The sequence below is a fragment of the Perna viridis genome, chromosome 3, assembly GCF_037379345.1.
Source record: "Perna viridis isolate PV_CMFRI_1.1 ecotype Kerala chromosome 3, ASM3737934v1, whole genome shotgun sequence".
Lineage (NCBI taxonomy): Eukaryota > Metazoa > Mollusca > Bivalvia > Mytilida > Mytilidae > Perna > Perna viridis.
Window position 1 is genome coordinate 55,322,130 of NC_142447.1, and position 18,001 is coordinate 55,340,130.

The window sequence follows — 18,001 nt, forward strand, 5'->3', positions numbered from 1 at the left end:
TAATAATGCATGTACTAATTCTATAATGCCATGAACATGGCCAATAGTGTTACTGCCATATAAACTGTAACAAACCTCTTCTTCTCCTTGTATGAACCAAATAAGAAATCCAATAATAGCTGGAACAACCAAGGCCATGGTATAATGTCCAAGGTAGGCGAAATACATGGCTATCTTTACACCAAAATAATTACATATCTTGTCTGTAATTAAAGTGATGTAACTAAGTATTGGTGTGGTGAAATTATATAAGTATAGATATCTACTTGTCTTTAACATAGGTCCAATCTTACCCTTTATTTTATTTTTTTTATTGGAAATGTAAATGCAAGTATGGATAATTCTGAATATTTTTTTTCAGGGGACATGATTTTTTAGGGATGATTTAACAATTGTAGTTTTTAATAGGATATTTAGTGATTTTGATTAACATTTTGCTCACTGTTGAAGACTACCAACTGCATAGGATATGAACAATGAATGTGCACATTAAACAATTGCTATTACCAAGAGGCTGTTTACAATAAATTTTCTGCATCCATGACTCTCTAAGTTCTGCTAGATCTTCAGTACTGTGGAGTGGGAACACTTGGGATATAATCTTCTTTGTTTCTAATAATGGCACTGAAATAGTCTAGGTATTATCACAAAAATTGCATATTATCAAAAAATCTTTTTGACTGAGTACTTTTAGATATGTTCATAAAGTTTATACTGCAAAACATTTAAAATTTGTGACAAGTGATAGATTTATAAAATATAAATATGATTACTCAGAAATGTGCCACAGTTATATTAAACATTTCTTCAGATTATGAATGGGTTAGATTTGAAACAGGTTCTGAGACTACATATAAGATACCTATAGCCTGTCCTTCCAGGAACTTGATGTTATCAAGTGTCTCCCCTTTATAGGCCCTCAGGTTATTGAGCATGTAATAGAGGACACTCTGTCTTTCTTGGCTGGTAAAGAAGTCCTCCTCTTCTACTCCACAGAAGAACTCTTGGTCATCATATGTAAACTCCTTCATCCCTCCACCATAGTCATCCTTCAATGGCTTCCTTATTCCCAAATCTTCTGCATGCTTTAACAAACTGTGAAAATATAGGCTGTTGTCTGAGATATCTATACAGTACACACAGAGTGAAAGTACCCTGACAATTATAATTATGTTATCAGTTTTTTAGAAGTAGTTAAAGTCGTAATCACTGCTTTGCTGCTGAATAAGCAGAATATATAAAATACTTGTTTAAAGTATATTTTTATAGAGTAGTGATCAAATGTCAGAATGAAATGTCTGACTAGTTTGCTAATATCCTTAATATTCTGGCATATTAAAAACTAGAAAGTCAGACTTACCAAACATACAAATATGCACATGTACTTCTTTGATCAAATGTTTTTTTTCCAAAAATGTATATAATACTTGGTAAATGATAACTGGTGTAACAAAAAGCAATCTTTTTATGTAACCAAACTGAATGCCAAATATTTGCCTTACAACAAAGAAGAATTTGAGCCAGTGGAGACTTTTATCAGCCTAATTATAAAGGTTATGTCATCAAATGAACTTCTTTATGGTTTTGAAAATATTGGCTAAAAACTGCCCCCCCCCCAAAAAAAAAAAAAAATAAAATAAAATAAAATAAATAGTCTTTCAAGGGCAGACAAAATGGAGGCTATTGTGAAGCTCACGTTTATTTTCAAGTACCTCTTATAGTTTGAAATATACGTAGAATCTGGTGACTTGGCCCCTGATGCCATGTTTTACACTTGATCTGCATAATCAACATAATTTAGAAAGAAGATTCCTCAAAATAAGTAATATATGTAATTCACTGGTTAAGTGGTTTCATAACAGAAGATTTTATACAAAGCGGTAACACCATGCAACATAATGACAAATTTTGTTTTTGGTGAGTTAAAGATAAAATACACTGTTTTATTTTTTTTCTAACACTGTGCAAACCTATTGATATTATAGGGAAATCAGCATTTCAGTAACAAATATTGATGTTGCACATTTGATACAAGGCCAAAGTCAAGCAGCATAAAAGTAATAAATATTGATTTTTTTTGGTAGAGCAAATCTAATGATAAAATAATGGGACAAGTGAAGAAAGAAAACTGATGATTAATGATCATTGACTACCACAGAACAACTAAGGTAGTCAGTTATGACAATGCTATTATCTAATGTCAAAATGACAACACATCAGCACAAGAATCAATACTTATCAATCTATTGATGTACTTTGTTTGTAGTTTATCTATTAATGGCAATTTAGCTAATTTGATTACAAGTCCAGATAATGTGGCTTTTTGTATACAACAATGAAATAATAACATTTTAAGGAACTAGTATACTGCCATTTTGAAGTCTTGAATAAAATTAACTAGAGCAAATCTGTTTAAACATATATTCAATAAATCAACTAAGTCTTTATGTAATCATTGTTCATAGTTAGCATAAAGAGAACACAATGATTTATTGAGTAAGAATTCTACTGATGTTGAAAAAGCAAAAGTCATGACCTTACTTGATTGACTGATTAATAATGGTTAAATGTCCTATGGCAGATATTTCTTGCATTTCAGGATGAGAACAAATGACCAATTGATCAGATCCTGCATTGTATCAGTCTGACATGCTGAGCTAGATGTCCTAGCTCACAGGAACAACAACCAGCAGTACATTATTCTGACTCCAAGCTAGGCATTTCACCCCACTCTGACATATTATTCTGACTCCAAGCTAGGCATTTCACCCAACTCTGATACAATAGTCTAAATCCAAGCTAGGAATGCCACCTTACTCTGACACATGATTCTGACTCCAAGCAAGGCATGCTACCCCACTCTGACACATTATTCTGACTCAAAGCTAGGCATTCCATCCCACTCTGACACATTATTCTAAATCCAAGCTAGGCATGCCGCCCTACTCTGACACATGATTCTGACTCCAAGCTAAGCATGCCACCCTACTCTTACACATTATTCTGACCTAAGCTAACCAGTTATCACTCCATCTCCATAAATACTACGTGCTTGGTGGAGACTCAAGGAGCTACTACTGATTTTAAAGTCTCAATGGGTGATTGAACCCACAACCTTACTTGAGTGACTTAAGACATGTAAAACTGATTACTAAACATTAAACAACCCTTATAGACATCACTATAGACCATTATAACATGTTAAATTTCATCAGTCCCTAAACAGATCTGCAGAACTACAAGTATATGACAGATTGATCATCTGTAACTGACTGATGGTTGACAAAACTACAAGTATATGACAAACTGATCATTGATAACTGACTGATGGTTGACAAAACAACAAGTATATGACAGACTGATCATCGGTAAATGACTGATGGTTGACAAAACAACAAGTATATGACAGACTGATCATCGGTAAATGACTGATGGTTGACAAAACAACAAGTATATGACAGACTGATCATCGGTAAATGACTGATGGTTGACAAAACAACAAGTATATGACAGATTGATCATCTGTAACTGACTGCTGGTTGACAAATTGATAACTAACAGTGGCTGATCCTGGTTTTATTATGTAAAATGACAGCAGAGCTAAATTTCAGATATTTTGTTGTATCAAGTCAAGTACAAAGTATCTTAAACTTTATTCCCCAAAAAAAATATGAAACAAAATGTGTACTTTACTGTTTAAAACTTTGAAATAGTTATGGAACACTTTTGGAGTTTATCATATATTTAATGTTTTTATTTTTTTTATATTGGAAACAGTATGGACAATTTATATAACATCTACTGAGTTCATGTATCTACATGACTCAGTGTATTCACATAACTTAGTGTATTCTACATGACTTAGTGTTTTCTACTTGACTTGGTGTTTTTCTACATGTCCATGGCTCAGTGTTTTCTACTTGACTTGGTGTTTTTCTACTTGTCCATGGCTTAGTGTCTTCTACTTGACTTGGTGTTTTTCTACATGTCCATGGCTCAGTGTTTTCTACTTGACTTACATTTACTGTATTCTACATGACTTAGCATATTGTAAATGACTTAGTGTATTCTACATGACTTAGTGCTTTCTACATGACTTGGTGTATTCTACATGACGGGGTGTTTTCTACATGACTTAGTGTTTTCAACGTGACTTAGTGTATTCTACATAACTTACTGTATTCTACATGACTTAGCATTTTCTACATCGCTCAGTGTTTTCTACTTGACTTGGTGTTTTTCTACATGACTTACATGTACTGTATTCAACATGACTTATTGTATTCTACAAGACTTAGTGTTTTGTACATGACTTAGTGTTTTCTACTTGACTTGGTGTTTTCTACATGACTTACATGTAGTGTAATCAACATGACTTAGTGTATTCTACACGATTTAAGTGTATTCTACAGAACTTTGTGTTTTCTACATGACTTAGTGTATTCTACATGACTTACTGTATTTTACATGACTTAGTGTTTTCTATATGACTTAGTGTTTTCTGAATAACTTATTTTATTCTACATGACTTAGCATTTTCTACATGGCTCAGTGTTTTCTACTTGACTTGGTTTTCTACATGACTTACATGTAGTGTATTCAACATGACTTACATGTAGTGTATTCTACATGACTTAGTGTATTCTACATGACTTACTGTATTTTACATGACTTAGTGTTTCTATATGACTTAGTGTTTTCTATATGACTTGGTGTTTTCTACATGACTTACATGTAGTGTATTCAACATGACTTAGTGTATTCAACATGACTTAGTGTTTTCTACATGACTTAGTGTATTCTACATGACTTAGTGTTTTTTACATGACTTAGTGTATTCTACATGATTTAGTGTTTTCTACATGACTTAATGTATTCTTTATAACATGTTATCTATATGACCCAGTGTATTCTACAGTTAATGTAAATACATGAGTTTCTGCATTTTATCTTTATTTTTCATACTCATTTTAAATAGCTGTTGCATAACAACCTAAATAGAAAATTTACAGCCAAAGAGAAATTTAACAAAAGTACCTATTAACTTTCATTAAACCATTAACCATTTATTAATTGTTCTAATTTTGTATGTAATTGTTACTGTTTATTAAAAAACTTTTCTCTGCTTAAATAAAACATCAAAGCTCTTACATAGCTTAACAGAATAGATGCACTCTATTTTTCTCCCCCCCCCAAAAAAAAAAGTGCGAGTTTTACTTGAAGCATATGATACTTAACCTCTGATGTGAAGCTGTAAGATGAAGGACTGGTCCCTTGGTACTGGTGTGATGTCGGACATGTACTATTATATCTGGTGTCCTCTCTCGTAACTTGTCCAACAACCACATCAAGACATTTGTGTCTGGTTCAGGGGGAAAAGTAACCACTACATCACAATCGCTGGTAGGTATTGTACTGTTAGTCAGTACTTGGGTAGAGGCTACAAGGCGACTCGTCTTCAACAGTTTCTTTCCGAAAAGTTTGTAGCCTGTCATGAAATAGAATGTAAGTAATGTCATAATATCATTTTCATATTTTTGCCATTGGAGAACTTCTAACACATGTTTAAGTAACAGTCTTTGTAAGAATCATGCAAAATCTGTTATATGTGATACACAAAAAGCTATGCATTTTCATTTTTGGTATTATGTTGTGTTATGAGTATATGATGAAATGCATAATTTTTCGATCCTATCTGTTTTCTCTTAGCCATGTGTTAATTTCTGTTAACTATAAGATTTTAAGCAAAATATCAAAAATAAAAATATGTAGGCTCTTCAACCATTTATCAAATTTTGCATGATTCTTAGCTGGAGTGCTACTTAAATACTATACAAATGTTAGATGATAAGAGAACTAGAAAACATCAATAATTTTATTCTAGTTCCTTCTCAAATCTTCAGATACATTTACTACACAAGTTTTATACATGAATTTTAAACTAATAACATTTCCTGAAATTTATTGTCATCTTGTCATTTTTCAAAACTTACCATGTGTACATATAAAAGAAGATATAGGATTACATCAAGGCCAAGATATAGGGTTACATCAAGGCCAAGATATTTCAAAAGGAAGTAACATAATATGTACAATTATAAACCAAATATATCACAGTTACGCAGAAATACAAAACTGAACATAATTTGCTGATCTGAATTAAAAAATTAATTTAAGGTATTGAATACATGTAGATGTTTTAGAGCTATAGATATACAAAAGTATTACCTCCTACTAAACTTTCACTATAAAGATATTGGGATTCTAATTTGAATAATCGCCATTTAGAAAAATTACTGGACATTTCTTCAAGCACATCTGCACATTAAACATCCTGGCTATTTTTTGTCAAAAATTTTAAGCAGTCTGGGAGGAGTGAACAAAACACTAAATATGGATAATATGGCCAAGCAAGTATCTGTCATTTATTATCTTCCTTCATGTACATCTATATAGGATTCCTCATCTTCCTGGCTAGTATTATATACTACCTATTTGAGTAAACATTTATATTACACCGATAGAAATCCAAAATTCATTCAGATGAACAGATGCACAATTAAGGCTTAGTGGTACCAGAATAAAATTTTCTGAATTTCATCAACTGATTTAGAGTTACTGATATAAAATGGGTATCTGAGTCGATTGCATGCTATAAATACAAACCCAAATTTCTTTTTTTTTTAAAAAAGATGGCAGGTACACTATGGCACCATTATATTACCAGATTAAAGTTCACTAAAAGTTTCATTAGATTCATTTTGCATTGAAGAAGTTTGGGAAACAAAATGGGAAAGCAATCTCTCTTGAGTCTTGGGTAAAGTCCATGTTATGGTAATAAAACCCCAATTATTTTTTATATCGAAATTAATATAGCCATGGAAGAAATGACAGAATACAAGCAAGAGTATTAAATAATAGTCAAAAGGATGAAAGACATAATGTTTATATGACACTAATGAAAGAAGATTTAAGAAAAAAAAATATTTTGCTGAACCTGAAACAACACAGTAACAATTGTATAACAACAAAAACAATGTAAAACAAGAATGAAGTGTAACTATAGACCTTCTATTGTCTTCCTTATATGATAAATCCATCCTTTAGTGTATAATCCAAGCATTATTTGAAGTTTCATTGATTTTTGTAAACAAATTCACATAATTCCTTAAACAAGACTGTCTGAAACAAATCTATGTTCTTTTCATAGCGTTAAAATCCTTAATGAAATATATTTAGAATTGATCTTCCTGGTTAAAAGTAGTTTATAAACTGTTACATCCTCAACAGGAAAATTTACATTACTTAAATTTCACAGTAACCCAGATTGAAAAATATTGTTCACAATGTGAACATATGTAAATATCTGTCAATCTAAAACCTATTCTACTGCACTGTAATTACAAATGATTTATTCCATTTCTGGAAACAATATATCATCATATTATTGAAAGCTGTCAAAGATGTCCTTATATGAAATGGTGTGAAATGGTAGCTATTCTCAAATCATATACACAATGTCTGTGTCATGTCTCGACCAAGAATCTTATGCGCTGTCATATTCTAAATGTCAACTGAACAGTTTTAGTTAAAATCCTCCTGCAGGGAATTAATGATATAATCAACTCTTCCAAAAATCATTAAAGTTTTTTTTCCCTTTACTGTTCCTAGTGATAAGGTGTAATTCCTGCTTCTAAAAGCCTAAAGGGGATCTACAACTCCAATTCTGATTAATGAATTTGAGATCACTCTTCTTTCTGTTAATGGCAAATCAGATTTCCTAATGACTGATATAGGAGTGATAAGACTTCTGTCCATGTATCATACAAGCTGCTTACAGTCAAATACATGCTGCAGGACTGTTTAAGGTATGTTTGTAAACTTCATTAGATTTGAATGTTGTATAGTAACCAATCAATCCTGGTTTTATTGTCAGTAAAATTACATTACAACAAAATTAAACTTAAGTCTAATTTAATTTGTAGCCATTTAACGTCATATAAAGTCTGAATTTGAGATGTTCTGCCACACCAACCTCCTTGCTGGATTTTTAAGCACATTTTGCTTTCCATTAGAATGAACATACTTGGCTTACAGTGAATGTACATTTCTGTCTCTAGTCTTTTAACATATTATTTAACATATTATTTTCTAGCCTTAGTTTTGAAGGGTAGGAAAAGTCATATTAAAACATATCTCAAATGTATTCTGTAACAGGCTTGTACAACCTATGCCATGTTATGCTTAGAATACAATCAGACAGAAAGATGAGATCATGTAAAGTTTCAGATATCAATAAAATGCTTCATGGAGTACATGATATGCCCATAGAGGTTGAATCCTGAATAGATTAGACAAATATGGACATTCAAGCTTGATACAGCTTGGAATTTGGATTGTGATTGATTGTTTGATATTTTACCCAGAATGGAACTTATATACTTGCAATAAGACTTTTAAAAGATAACATGAAACAGACAAAAAAATGTACAGATTAAGTGTTTCTATAGAATTTTGTTTCTGTATCTATAGGGTATGATAAAAAAATCAAAAGCCTGGATCAATTATTTAACAAGACCCTCACTTGTCTTTTGATCTGAATCATTTATAGTACTATATAATAGCTGAACAAATTCCTAACAAAAAACCCATGAATTTCTACAATAAATGTCCAGTCCAAACCTTACCATCGGGTCGTGTGGTCACTGCCATTATAACATTCCAGCTATCTACAATTCTACCTTATTTAGCATCACTTGTAAAACATCCGACTTTACATAAAAAAGTTAGATGAATCATATTGAGAAACAGCTGTTCCAGGTAAAATATTGATACTACTGTATATATGTAGAATCAGTAAACAAAGTACACTGCCTATTTATACATGAAATCAAGTAAGGACTAGAACCATTGAATACCTCCTGCCCCTCTATGACAACTGCATTAATTAATTACCATGTCCTATAATTTCTATTCATCTTAACAATACTAATCATAAATTTAAGCAAACTATAATTTTAAAATAAGTTTAAAGGTGACAGCAGAATATTGGGTGACCTTGATATTTAATTCAAGTCTTGCAGAATGACCTACATCAATATAATTAGAGAATCTTGTTCAGTGGTTAAAGCAGACTGTTGAGTTACCTAGATATTCAGTGAGTCTGGTTAAATGGTAACTAGTCCATGTCGTACTGGGAGGCTAATTCTTATTTTGCTTGGTCGCCTCCTTGCCACATAAATGTCAGTTTAAAAAATGCTTCAGCAAACTTCATGATTATCCGGATAAATTAAATGGTGATGACAGAATACTGGATGATCTAGATATTAAGTGAGCCTTTTGGAGTGGCACTGTACCCCTAGACGGTCTGTTGAAAGATAATAATTGCCTAAAAATACAGGTTTCCAGAGCTTTTATCAGCCCAAAAGGTTTTATCTCTGGATATTCCTTGGTACGTGTTGTGAACTTTACTACAGTGACCCCATATTGTATAATCTGTACAACTTTTTTGTTTCAACATCTGAAACTCAACATAACTTCAAGTATGTTTAATGTAGAGTTAGTTTTAAAGCATACATTTTTATACAGGTACAGTATAGAGTTTTAAACTAGTAATATATATATGTTTCACTGGCTAAATGGTTACATGTACATGAACTTTTGTCATTAGCTCTAATCATAGCAGATATACAGAGTAGATATGACTGCATTGATTTGAGAGTTGAGATAAATGGGCTAGTTTAGTGAAAATGATATTCCTTATTTCAGTTCTTCTTACTTTACCAAAATTGTCACAAGAAAAGCAAAAGAATACTCTTGCCACAGTTACTAATTACAACTTCTCTTGAATGATTGATATTTACAAGTAGGAGATTTGGTTTGATTGCCAGTAAGACTGTCGTCAAGCAACAAACAATTAAACTTCTACAGGGCACCACATGGTCTTAAATGATGGACAAAACCCATACTATAAAGTAAGCTGTAAAAGGCCCAAAAATAAATGAAGATGAAAATCAATCTAATCTAACCCATTTCATACTGACCCAAAATCAGCATCTTTTCTTTCATTTTCACTGAAAACATCAATATTGTATAAAATTATTTACCTGACATGTCCATACCAAAGTCTAATAGATGAACATATCAATAAGGAAATTTGGGCTGACGTTTTTTATAATTTAACATTTTTTTGTTATCAATACAATTTCTGATAATCATGATAATACTGATACAAAATGAACTTAAGTATGAGCTTTGATACATTGTAAAAATGTAGGTTGAGTACACCACCAAATATGGTAATAAGATGAACAAGAGTACTACAAAATCTAAAAAAGGTTAAAACTTACAGGGAAATAAATGATAAAAGGATATAGCAATAGTGTGATATAAAGTTATCACAAACCAGGTAGCAGTTTATATAACATTGTGCTCCTAAATTTCTTATCTAACAAAGCTTACAAAAAAATAATAACATCTACTAAAGTATAAACCTTGGTGGACTATGATCTTAGTAATAGTATAGCAGTCTTTTGGAAAAATAGAAATAAGTTCTATTCATTATCTCATTAAGAAAGATTTTTAACTTTTTTATACATGTACCTCATTGTTTGTGTTAACTTAGAGCGTGATACATGTACCTCCCTGTTTGAGTTTACCAGGAGTGTGATACGTGTACCTCACTGTTTGTGGTAACTAGGATTGTGACACATGTACCACACTGTTTGTGGTAACTAGGAGTGTGATACATGTACCTCACTGTTTGTGGTAACTAGGAGTGTGATACATGTACCTCACTGTGGTAACTAGGAGTGTGATACATGTACCTCACAGTTTGTGTTTACCAGGAGTGTGATATATGTACCTCACTGTTTGTGTTTACTAGGAGTGTGATATATGTACCTCACTGTTTGTGGTAACTAGGAGTGTGATATGTGTACCTCACTGTTTGTGTTTACTAGGAGTGTGATACGTGTACCTCACTGTTTGTGGTAACTAGGAGTGTGATATGTGTACCTCACGGTGGTAACTAGGAGTGTGATACATGTACCTCACTGTTTGTGTTTACTAGGAGTGTGATACATGTACCTCACTGTCTGTGGTAACTAGGAGTGTGATACATGTACCTCACTGTTTGTGTTTACCAGGAGTGTGATATATGTACCTCACTGTTTGTGTTTACTAGGAGTGTGATATATGTACCTCACTGTTTGTGGTAACTAGGAGTGTGATATGTGTACCTCACTGTTTGTGTTTACTAGGAGTGTGATACGTGTACCTCACTGTTTGTGGTAACAAGGAGTGTGATATGTGTACCTCACTGTTTGTGGTAACTAGGAGTGTGATACATGTACCTCACTGTTTGTGCTTACTAGGAGTGTGATACATGTACCTCACTGTTTGTGGTAACTAGGAGTGTGATACATGTACCTCACTGTTTGTGTTTACTAGGAGTGTGATACATGTACCTCACTGTCTGTTGTAACTAGGAGTGTGATACATGTACCTCACTGTTTGTGTTTACTAGAAGTGTGATACGTGTACCTCACTGTTTGGGTTTACCAGGAGTGTGATACGTGTACCTTATTGTTTGTGGTAACTAGGAGTGTGATACATGTACCTCACTGTTTGTGGTAACTAGGAGTGTGATACATGTACCTCACTGTTTGTGGTAACTAGGAGTGTGATACATGTACCTCACTGTTTGTTTACTAGGAGTGTGATACATGTACCTCACTGTTTGTTTACTAGGAGTGTGATACATGTACCTCACTGTTTGTGGTAACTAGGAGTGTGATACATGTACCTCACTGTTTGTGGTAACTAGGAGTGTGATACATGTACCTCACTGTTTGTTTACTAGGAGTGTGATACGTGTACCTCACTGTTTGGGTTTACCAGGAGTGTGATACGTGTACCTTATTGTTTGTGGTAACTAGGAGTGTGATACATGTACCTCATTGTTTGTGGTAACTAGGAGTGTGATACATGTACCTCATCGTTTGTGGTAACTAGGAGTGTGATACATGTACCTCACTGTTTGTGTTTACTAGGAGTGTGATACATGTACCTCATTGTTTGTGTTTACCAGGAGTGTGATACGTGTACCTCATTGTTTCACAAAAAGGAGCTACATGTGTATGTACTTTCTGTTCAAAAACTACTTCAGTTACATCTACCCTGGACTTGACTTTTAATGAGCAACTCAGCAGGTGTTTCTAGAAAAGCAAAAGACGCTCACTCGACTGGTGTACCTGGTGCATGCTCCCAGTTTTTCAGCACAGAAGGAGTTGCTCATTTACTTTCGTTACATTGTATGTATTATTCTGGTTACTTTATATTCTTTGTTGTGTGTGTCTGTTTTCCATGTCTGGTCTTTATCTCTGGATTACATTTTTTTTATTTTCCCTACAATCTTGGTTCCCTTAATTTCTCTTTGTATTGGGATAAACATCATAAATAAAAAGTTTTTATTATATATGTTCAAACAAATTTCAGTAAATTTTGTGGGTTCAGGTGGAGGACCCTTGATCAATGAAGGGGGCATGCAGACCATTGACCTTGGAAGGGGGACCCTATGAATATTTATTAGACACTGGCATATTGTGAAAGTCATCTGGTGGTACATGTAGCTTTGGGAATCAACCCTGGGGCCTCTTGTTCTATAGTCAAGGCTCTTACCAACAAAGCTAAATAATTAACTGCCTGGACCAGTTGATTAACACTCACTATATATTAATGTACCGTACCAATTTCACAACACCTCCTTTCCTTTTCTTTTTGAGGGTCATGTATATATACCACTGGGAAATCCCACCACAACAGGTTCTATAACAGTGTATAAACTGAGCATTGGCAAACCTAGAGGATTCCACTACATTATTATAACTTTTTTTCTAGATCCAATACTTGTGGCCACCTCCTACAAAAGTCCATGTCTTACACACTCCTGTGCAATGTGGTCCCCCAAATCTTTACTACTTATTCAAATATCAATACATGTACAGTAGAGTTGATTGCAGCACCATTAGGCCAATTAATTAGTTAATTCTCATCCCCTTCTGCCTCTAAAACATTGACAAAAATAAAAACAAGAGACTCCCACTCCCAGAAGCCTGAATTGCTCACCTTGTTAAATTTTTGCCTTACAAGAGAAATAAGTCTAACAAGGACATATCATCAGACAACTTTGATCCCGGCAGACTTTTGTAGGCTATATCATAAGGATAATTTCGGCAATTGAAAGAATTTGGCTAAACCTTACAGTTTTAGAGATAAATGAGAAAAACTGCAGTCTGACCTCTTTGTTCTATTTTTTGTTACAGCAGCCTTGTTTTTCGACAGATCAAAAATCACCACATCAGATCTATGCATAATACCATAAGTAATATTCAAACTAAGTTTGGTTTCAATTGGTCATGTAGTTTCAGAGGAGAAGATTTTTGAAAGAAAAAAACATTTTAAAAAAAGCAAAAAACATTGAAAAAAGGCAATAACTACAATATGCCTCAACAGATTAAAACAAAATTTGACTACAGACAGATCTCATCATGCAGAACACTTTTACTTCATCAGAATTTGGCTAACAGTTCTATGGCAATATATGCAAAAACTTCTGACTGACCTCTATGTTCTATTTTTTGTAACAGTGGCCATGTTTTTCTACAAATCAAAAATCTCCACATCAGTTCTAAGCAGAATACATAAAGAAACATTTATACTTAGTTTAGCTATTTTTGGTCCAGTAGTTTCAGAGGAGAAGAGTTTTGAAAAATTGATAACAACAATGGACAATGACGATGAACACCAAGTGATGGCAATAACTCACATGGACTATGGCGAGGTGAGCCTAAAATTGGGACAGGAATGTCAAAATCATGATTTTTTTGCGTCAGTTTGCAGTATTGAAATACTCTAATACACAATTTTTTTTTCATTCTTAGGTGATTAAAACGATGTTTCTTCTCTAAAACTGATGTGGCTATGGATTTGGAACATACATTGTATCTAAACTTTTAAAGACATGTAGCTAAAATTAGGCCAGTAAATATCTGCTAAAAAACAAAATATAGAGAATAAAATCCTCCCACCAGCCCCATATTTTAATGTGTAAAGGTAAGGGGTGAGAATCTCAAGGCATTATTGTAAAAAGTCATACAGGGTTATATTTGTAGCTGCAGGAATCAAACTCAGGAGCCCTGGTTCTTTAGTTGGTGCTCCAATTGACTGAACTAAAAAGATAACTCCCTAGTGCAGCTGATTCAGGCTGGCTATATACATGTAAATGTACTCTAATAGACCCTTTCATGTTAAGTCGATGAGCATTCTCAATAAACACTTCTGCAAGATATGGCTTTTATAGAACAAGATTTTCCTTGCCGAAGTGTACAAACAAATGTATATTGAGCATGTATTGCATACTTACATGTATATATTGACTATTCAACAGTTAGCACAAAAGAGTCTATAGTTAACCTTTATAAATTTTACACCAGACAGCACTGATAACACATTTGAGTGAAATTTATCATGATTATCATACATGTACATGAACATAAATGTAGTTGCATCCGTGAACCTAAATAGAAAAAATAGTACAAAACAGACAAAAAAAATGTCCATCTATAAAATAAACACTCAACTTACATGTAAACACCAACCTGACATGTACAAATGAACATGTACATGTATGAAAAAAATGTAAAAAGTAATTTTATCATACATGTACTGTAGTTTATCATCTTAGTCAAAGATTAAACATTCTATGGGAGGAGGAAATCAAACAAAAAACAGATGATTATCAACTGATGTCATCCTTGGAACTTCCTGACAATTAATGCCTCAGGTGATAAAGTTTGTGCAGAACAAGCCACAATGATTGATATTTTCACATTGAAAAGAAATTCCTTTTCTTGACAAAAATAGTTTTGTTGTGTCTGGTTATTTCTGTGTCTAATGATGACTCAGAGAATTTTTTTTCAATTACAAAAAAAATTGTGAAAGACTTTAGACTTGAATGGATAAATGAAACAGTTTGTTAATCTGTATATACTATACTCCTTGATATACATGTACATGTATATACAGTGTTTTGTGAAACAAACAAATATGTCAAGGATGCAGTACAATACAATGCAAGCTTAAAATAAATTTCTTTAATAATTTTTGTTATTCATAATGTTGAATATTGATTTTATTTTGCAAAATATGTTACGACTCAACATATGAATAAATATGGTTGGGTCATTATATTACACAAAACATTACTTTAGGAGGTTTGCAGGTATGGTAAAAGGAGTATACCACAACATATCTATTATGGACCTCCCAATGTCAAAAACTGGGTCACTCAGTATGATTTAAGACTATATTTCACAGTACAAATATAGTTTTAGTCCCTTACGTAACGAAGCAAAAAAGAAAAAAAAAGGTTACATACCAGGGCATAATCTAGCCGCCGAAATGGAGATTTAAGTCGCCAAAAAAATTTAAAATTCGCTTTTTGTCGCGGTCATACATTTTCAGGTGAAATGAAGTCACTGTGCAATTTTGACCAAAGAGAGATAACTCTAGTGCTATGTCTAAAGATCTTGCAATTGTAAACAACCATAATAGCGGTGATTTTTACTTCCGACACAGAATGTTGTGTTAAGATGTTCTGTTTATTCTCTATCATAAGTAAACAACCTATAAGGTTTTAATTAGCGATGGCTGCTAAAGGCATTGACATCGGTGGCCTTATTGGCATTGGCACTGATAATAGGGCCAGTGTGATAACTGGCAAGCATATGTACAACAGTGTGTTAAAAGGTTTCAAAATGAAAATCCACAAATCATAGGTGTTCATTGTTTGGCCTACTGTTGCACTGGCTGCACCTCAAGCCGCTGAGTTTGTTCCTTACATTATATATCTAGTGCTTTTTGACCTTATATAGTTTTTATGATATAATACAGTCAAACTTCGGTAGCTCGAACTCCAAGGGACCACCGAAAAGTGCTCGAGTTGTCGGAAGTTCAAGAAATTGAAGTTTGTAGAGTACCAGATTTTTTTTATTGCCGGTCAACTTTACCGTTACAAATTTCTTACTGCCTACCAAGTTTTGTTAGTTTGTGAACCTTTTTTATTCACTTCTAGAAGATTGTATTGACTTGTGGACATTAATAAGGCTGTGTTTGCTTTTATAAAACGTTTACAGTTCAAGTTCCCTAGTCAATAACTTATCTTCATCTGATTTTCTTTGATGCTTTCATCATGCCCACTTGGGAACATTCTCGAACTTCAATCAGTAGTATGCTCTGATCAAAATTACTTAATCAGTGATGAGTTAAATTTTACCTGTAATTAACTTAAATGACACTAATTAATGATAGGGTTTCAGTTTTTCACACCTTTCATTACCCAAGCTGACAAAATGGTTGACGAGTTCAAGTTTTCAAGTGAGGGTTATTCTCTAAGATTTATTACTGAACGGACAGACAAGTCAGTTCAAGTGTTCGAGAAATTGAACTTTGAGATATCCAAGGTTATTTACATTGATAATATAGGGGAAAATTTTGATACTTTTAATTGTGTTAGAGAAATCACGGGTGTTCAAGCCATCCGATTTCGAGTGAGTGAAGTTCGACTGCAGTTGTTATGTTTATTATTTTATGTGTACCTTTATCCAATTAAAATATTAAACTTTTGTATTTACTTTATAATATTAATAATAAATTATTACATAAAAAAAAACATATTCATCACTTTACAATAAAATACCCTCCCAAAAACCATTTCTCACTTGTGAAACTCACTACTCCCTATCACAACTGAGTGAGAGAGAAGTCACTTCTCCCATTCAATGAATCCTATATTAATGGGTATATTATGCCAAGCATACCGTTCTTTGCTTTAGTCCCTCGCTCCGCCCTCTCATTATCCATTTCATACTATCTTGTGTTCCATCTTTCTAGTGTGGCTCATTTGTAGGTAAAACAAGATATATGCCAGCGAATAGGGAATCAGGGATATTAGTACATGGAATAGTAAAAAATCCGTCGTCCATCTTGAACAGTCACATGATCTCTACCTGGAATGGCCAATAACCAACATTATTTGCAAGTCAAAGCTATGGTTTTTGTGCATAGCGATGAATATGTTTTTTTTTTAATATAATAGGTTATTAGAAATGATAAACAAATGATAAAAATGTAATCTTTTAATTGGATAAAGGTACACATAATAAACATATGAACTTGACCTTCATGAGTAACTCGGCGGGAGTTTCTAGAAAAGCAGAGGACGCTTACCTACCAGTGCACCTGGTCCATGCTCCTAGTTTTTAGTGGAGTCCGGGTTCCTCATTTGCTTTTATTACTTTGTATGTATGATTTTAGTTACTTTGTGTTCTTTGTTGTGTATGTCTGTTTTCCATGTCTTTTCTTTGTCCCTGGATTACATTCTTTTGAACCGCTATAACCTTGGTATCTAGGTAACGTAAAAAAATAGTTATTTTTCAAAAAAATAAAAACTAATAGCTAATACATTTATGTACTGACGCTCAGTTGAGGATTGTAAATGGTAGAACACTGGGTGAGTCGATCAAAAGGAAACATTACCTTTTCAATCAACACGGAACTTCAATAGATGACTCAGTACTGTTCATGTAGTTCTGAATTTCTTGGGAGTATTCTCAATTTTAAAATAAGAATCTTTGAACCAACAATCTTTGATCACTGTCCCGTTTCAGTCAATATCATATCCTAACCTGTTAATCATCCTCCAAGTAATTTGAAATCCCCTTTCAAGACAGTTATGTGGACTGACTTATTGATTGATTGATTGATTGATTGTTGGGGTTTAACGCCCGAGCAGCAATATTTCAGCTATATTCAGGCGAGGACAGAAGAAAAAAATGATTCTGAACCATTAATGAGGAACCTTGATGATTTATTAGAGCACTCTAAAAGTAATAAAAAAGTTCTTCTGATAATAAGATAAATGAAATAGTATCCAATATAT

General features: G+C 33.2%; 1 protein-coding gene across 7 annotated transcripts in view; it reads right to left on the reverse strand.

Annotated features, from left to right (window-relative positions):
* The window catches only part of LOC148622970 (anoctamin-8-like), a 30,989-nt gene extending 13,522 nt beyond the window's left edge, over positions 1 to 17,467 (reverse strand). For 3 of the 7 annotated variants that reach the window (XR_015920740.1, XR_015920739.1, XM_088573360.1), the window contains exons 1-6: positions 16,881 to 17,062; positions 10,044 to 10,073; positions 5,239 to 5,488; positions 863 to 1,095; positions 508 to 624; positions 76 to 203 (exon numbers count right to left, since the gene is read on the reverse strand). Coding sequence is in view for 5 of the 7 variants with exons in the window: in XM_088573360.1 (XP_088429486.1) it covers positions 76 to 203; positions 508 to 624; positions 863 to 1,095; positions 5,239 to 5,488; positions 10,044 to 10,073; positions 16,881 to 16,923 (801 nt within the window). In the remaining 2 variants the exon portion in view is untranslated. Of the gene's footprint in view, positions 1 to 75; positions 204 to 507; positions 625 to 862; positions 1,096 to 5,238; positions 5,489 to 7,068; positions 7,252 to 8,687; positions 8,820 to 10,043; positions 10,074 to 10,106; positions 10,135 to 16,880 lie in introns of those variants that run through there. The other 4 variants (XM_088573362.1, XM_088573365.1, XM_088573364.1 and 1 more) reach the window with 4 other exon arrangements.
* Positions 17,468 to 18,001: the final 534 nt, after the last annotated feature.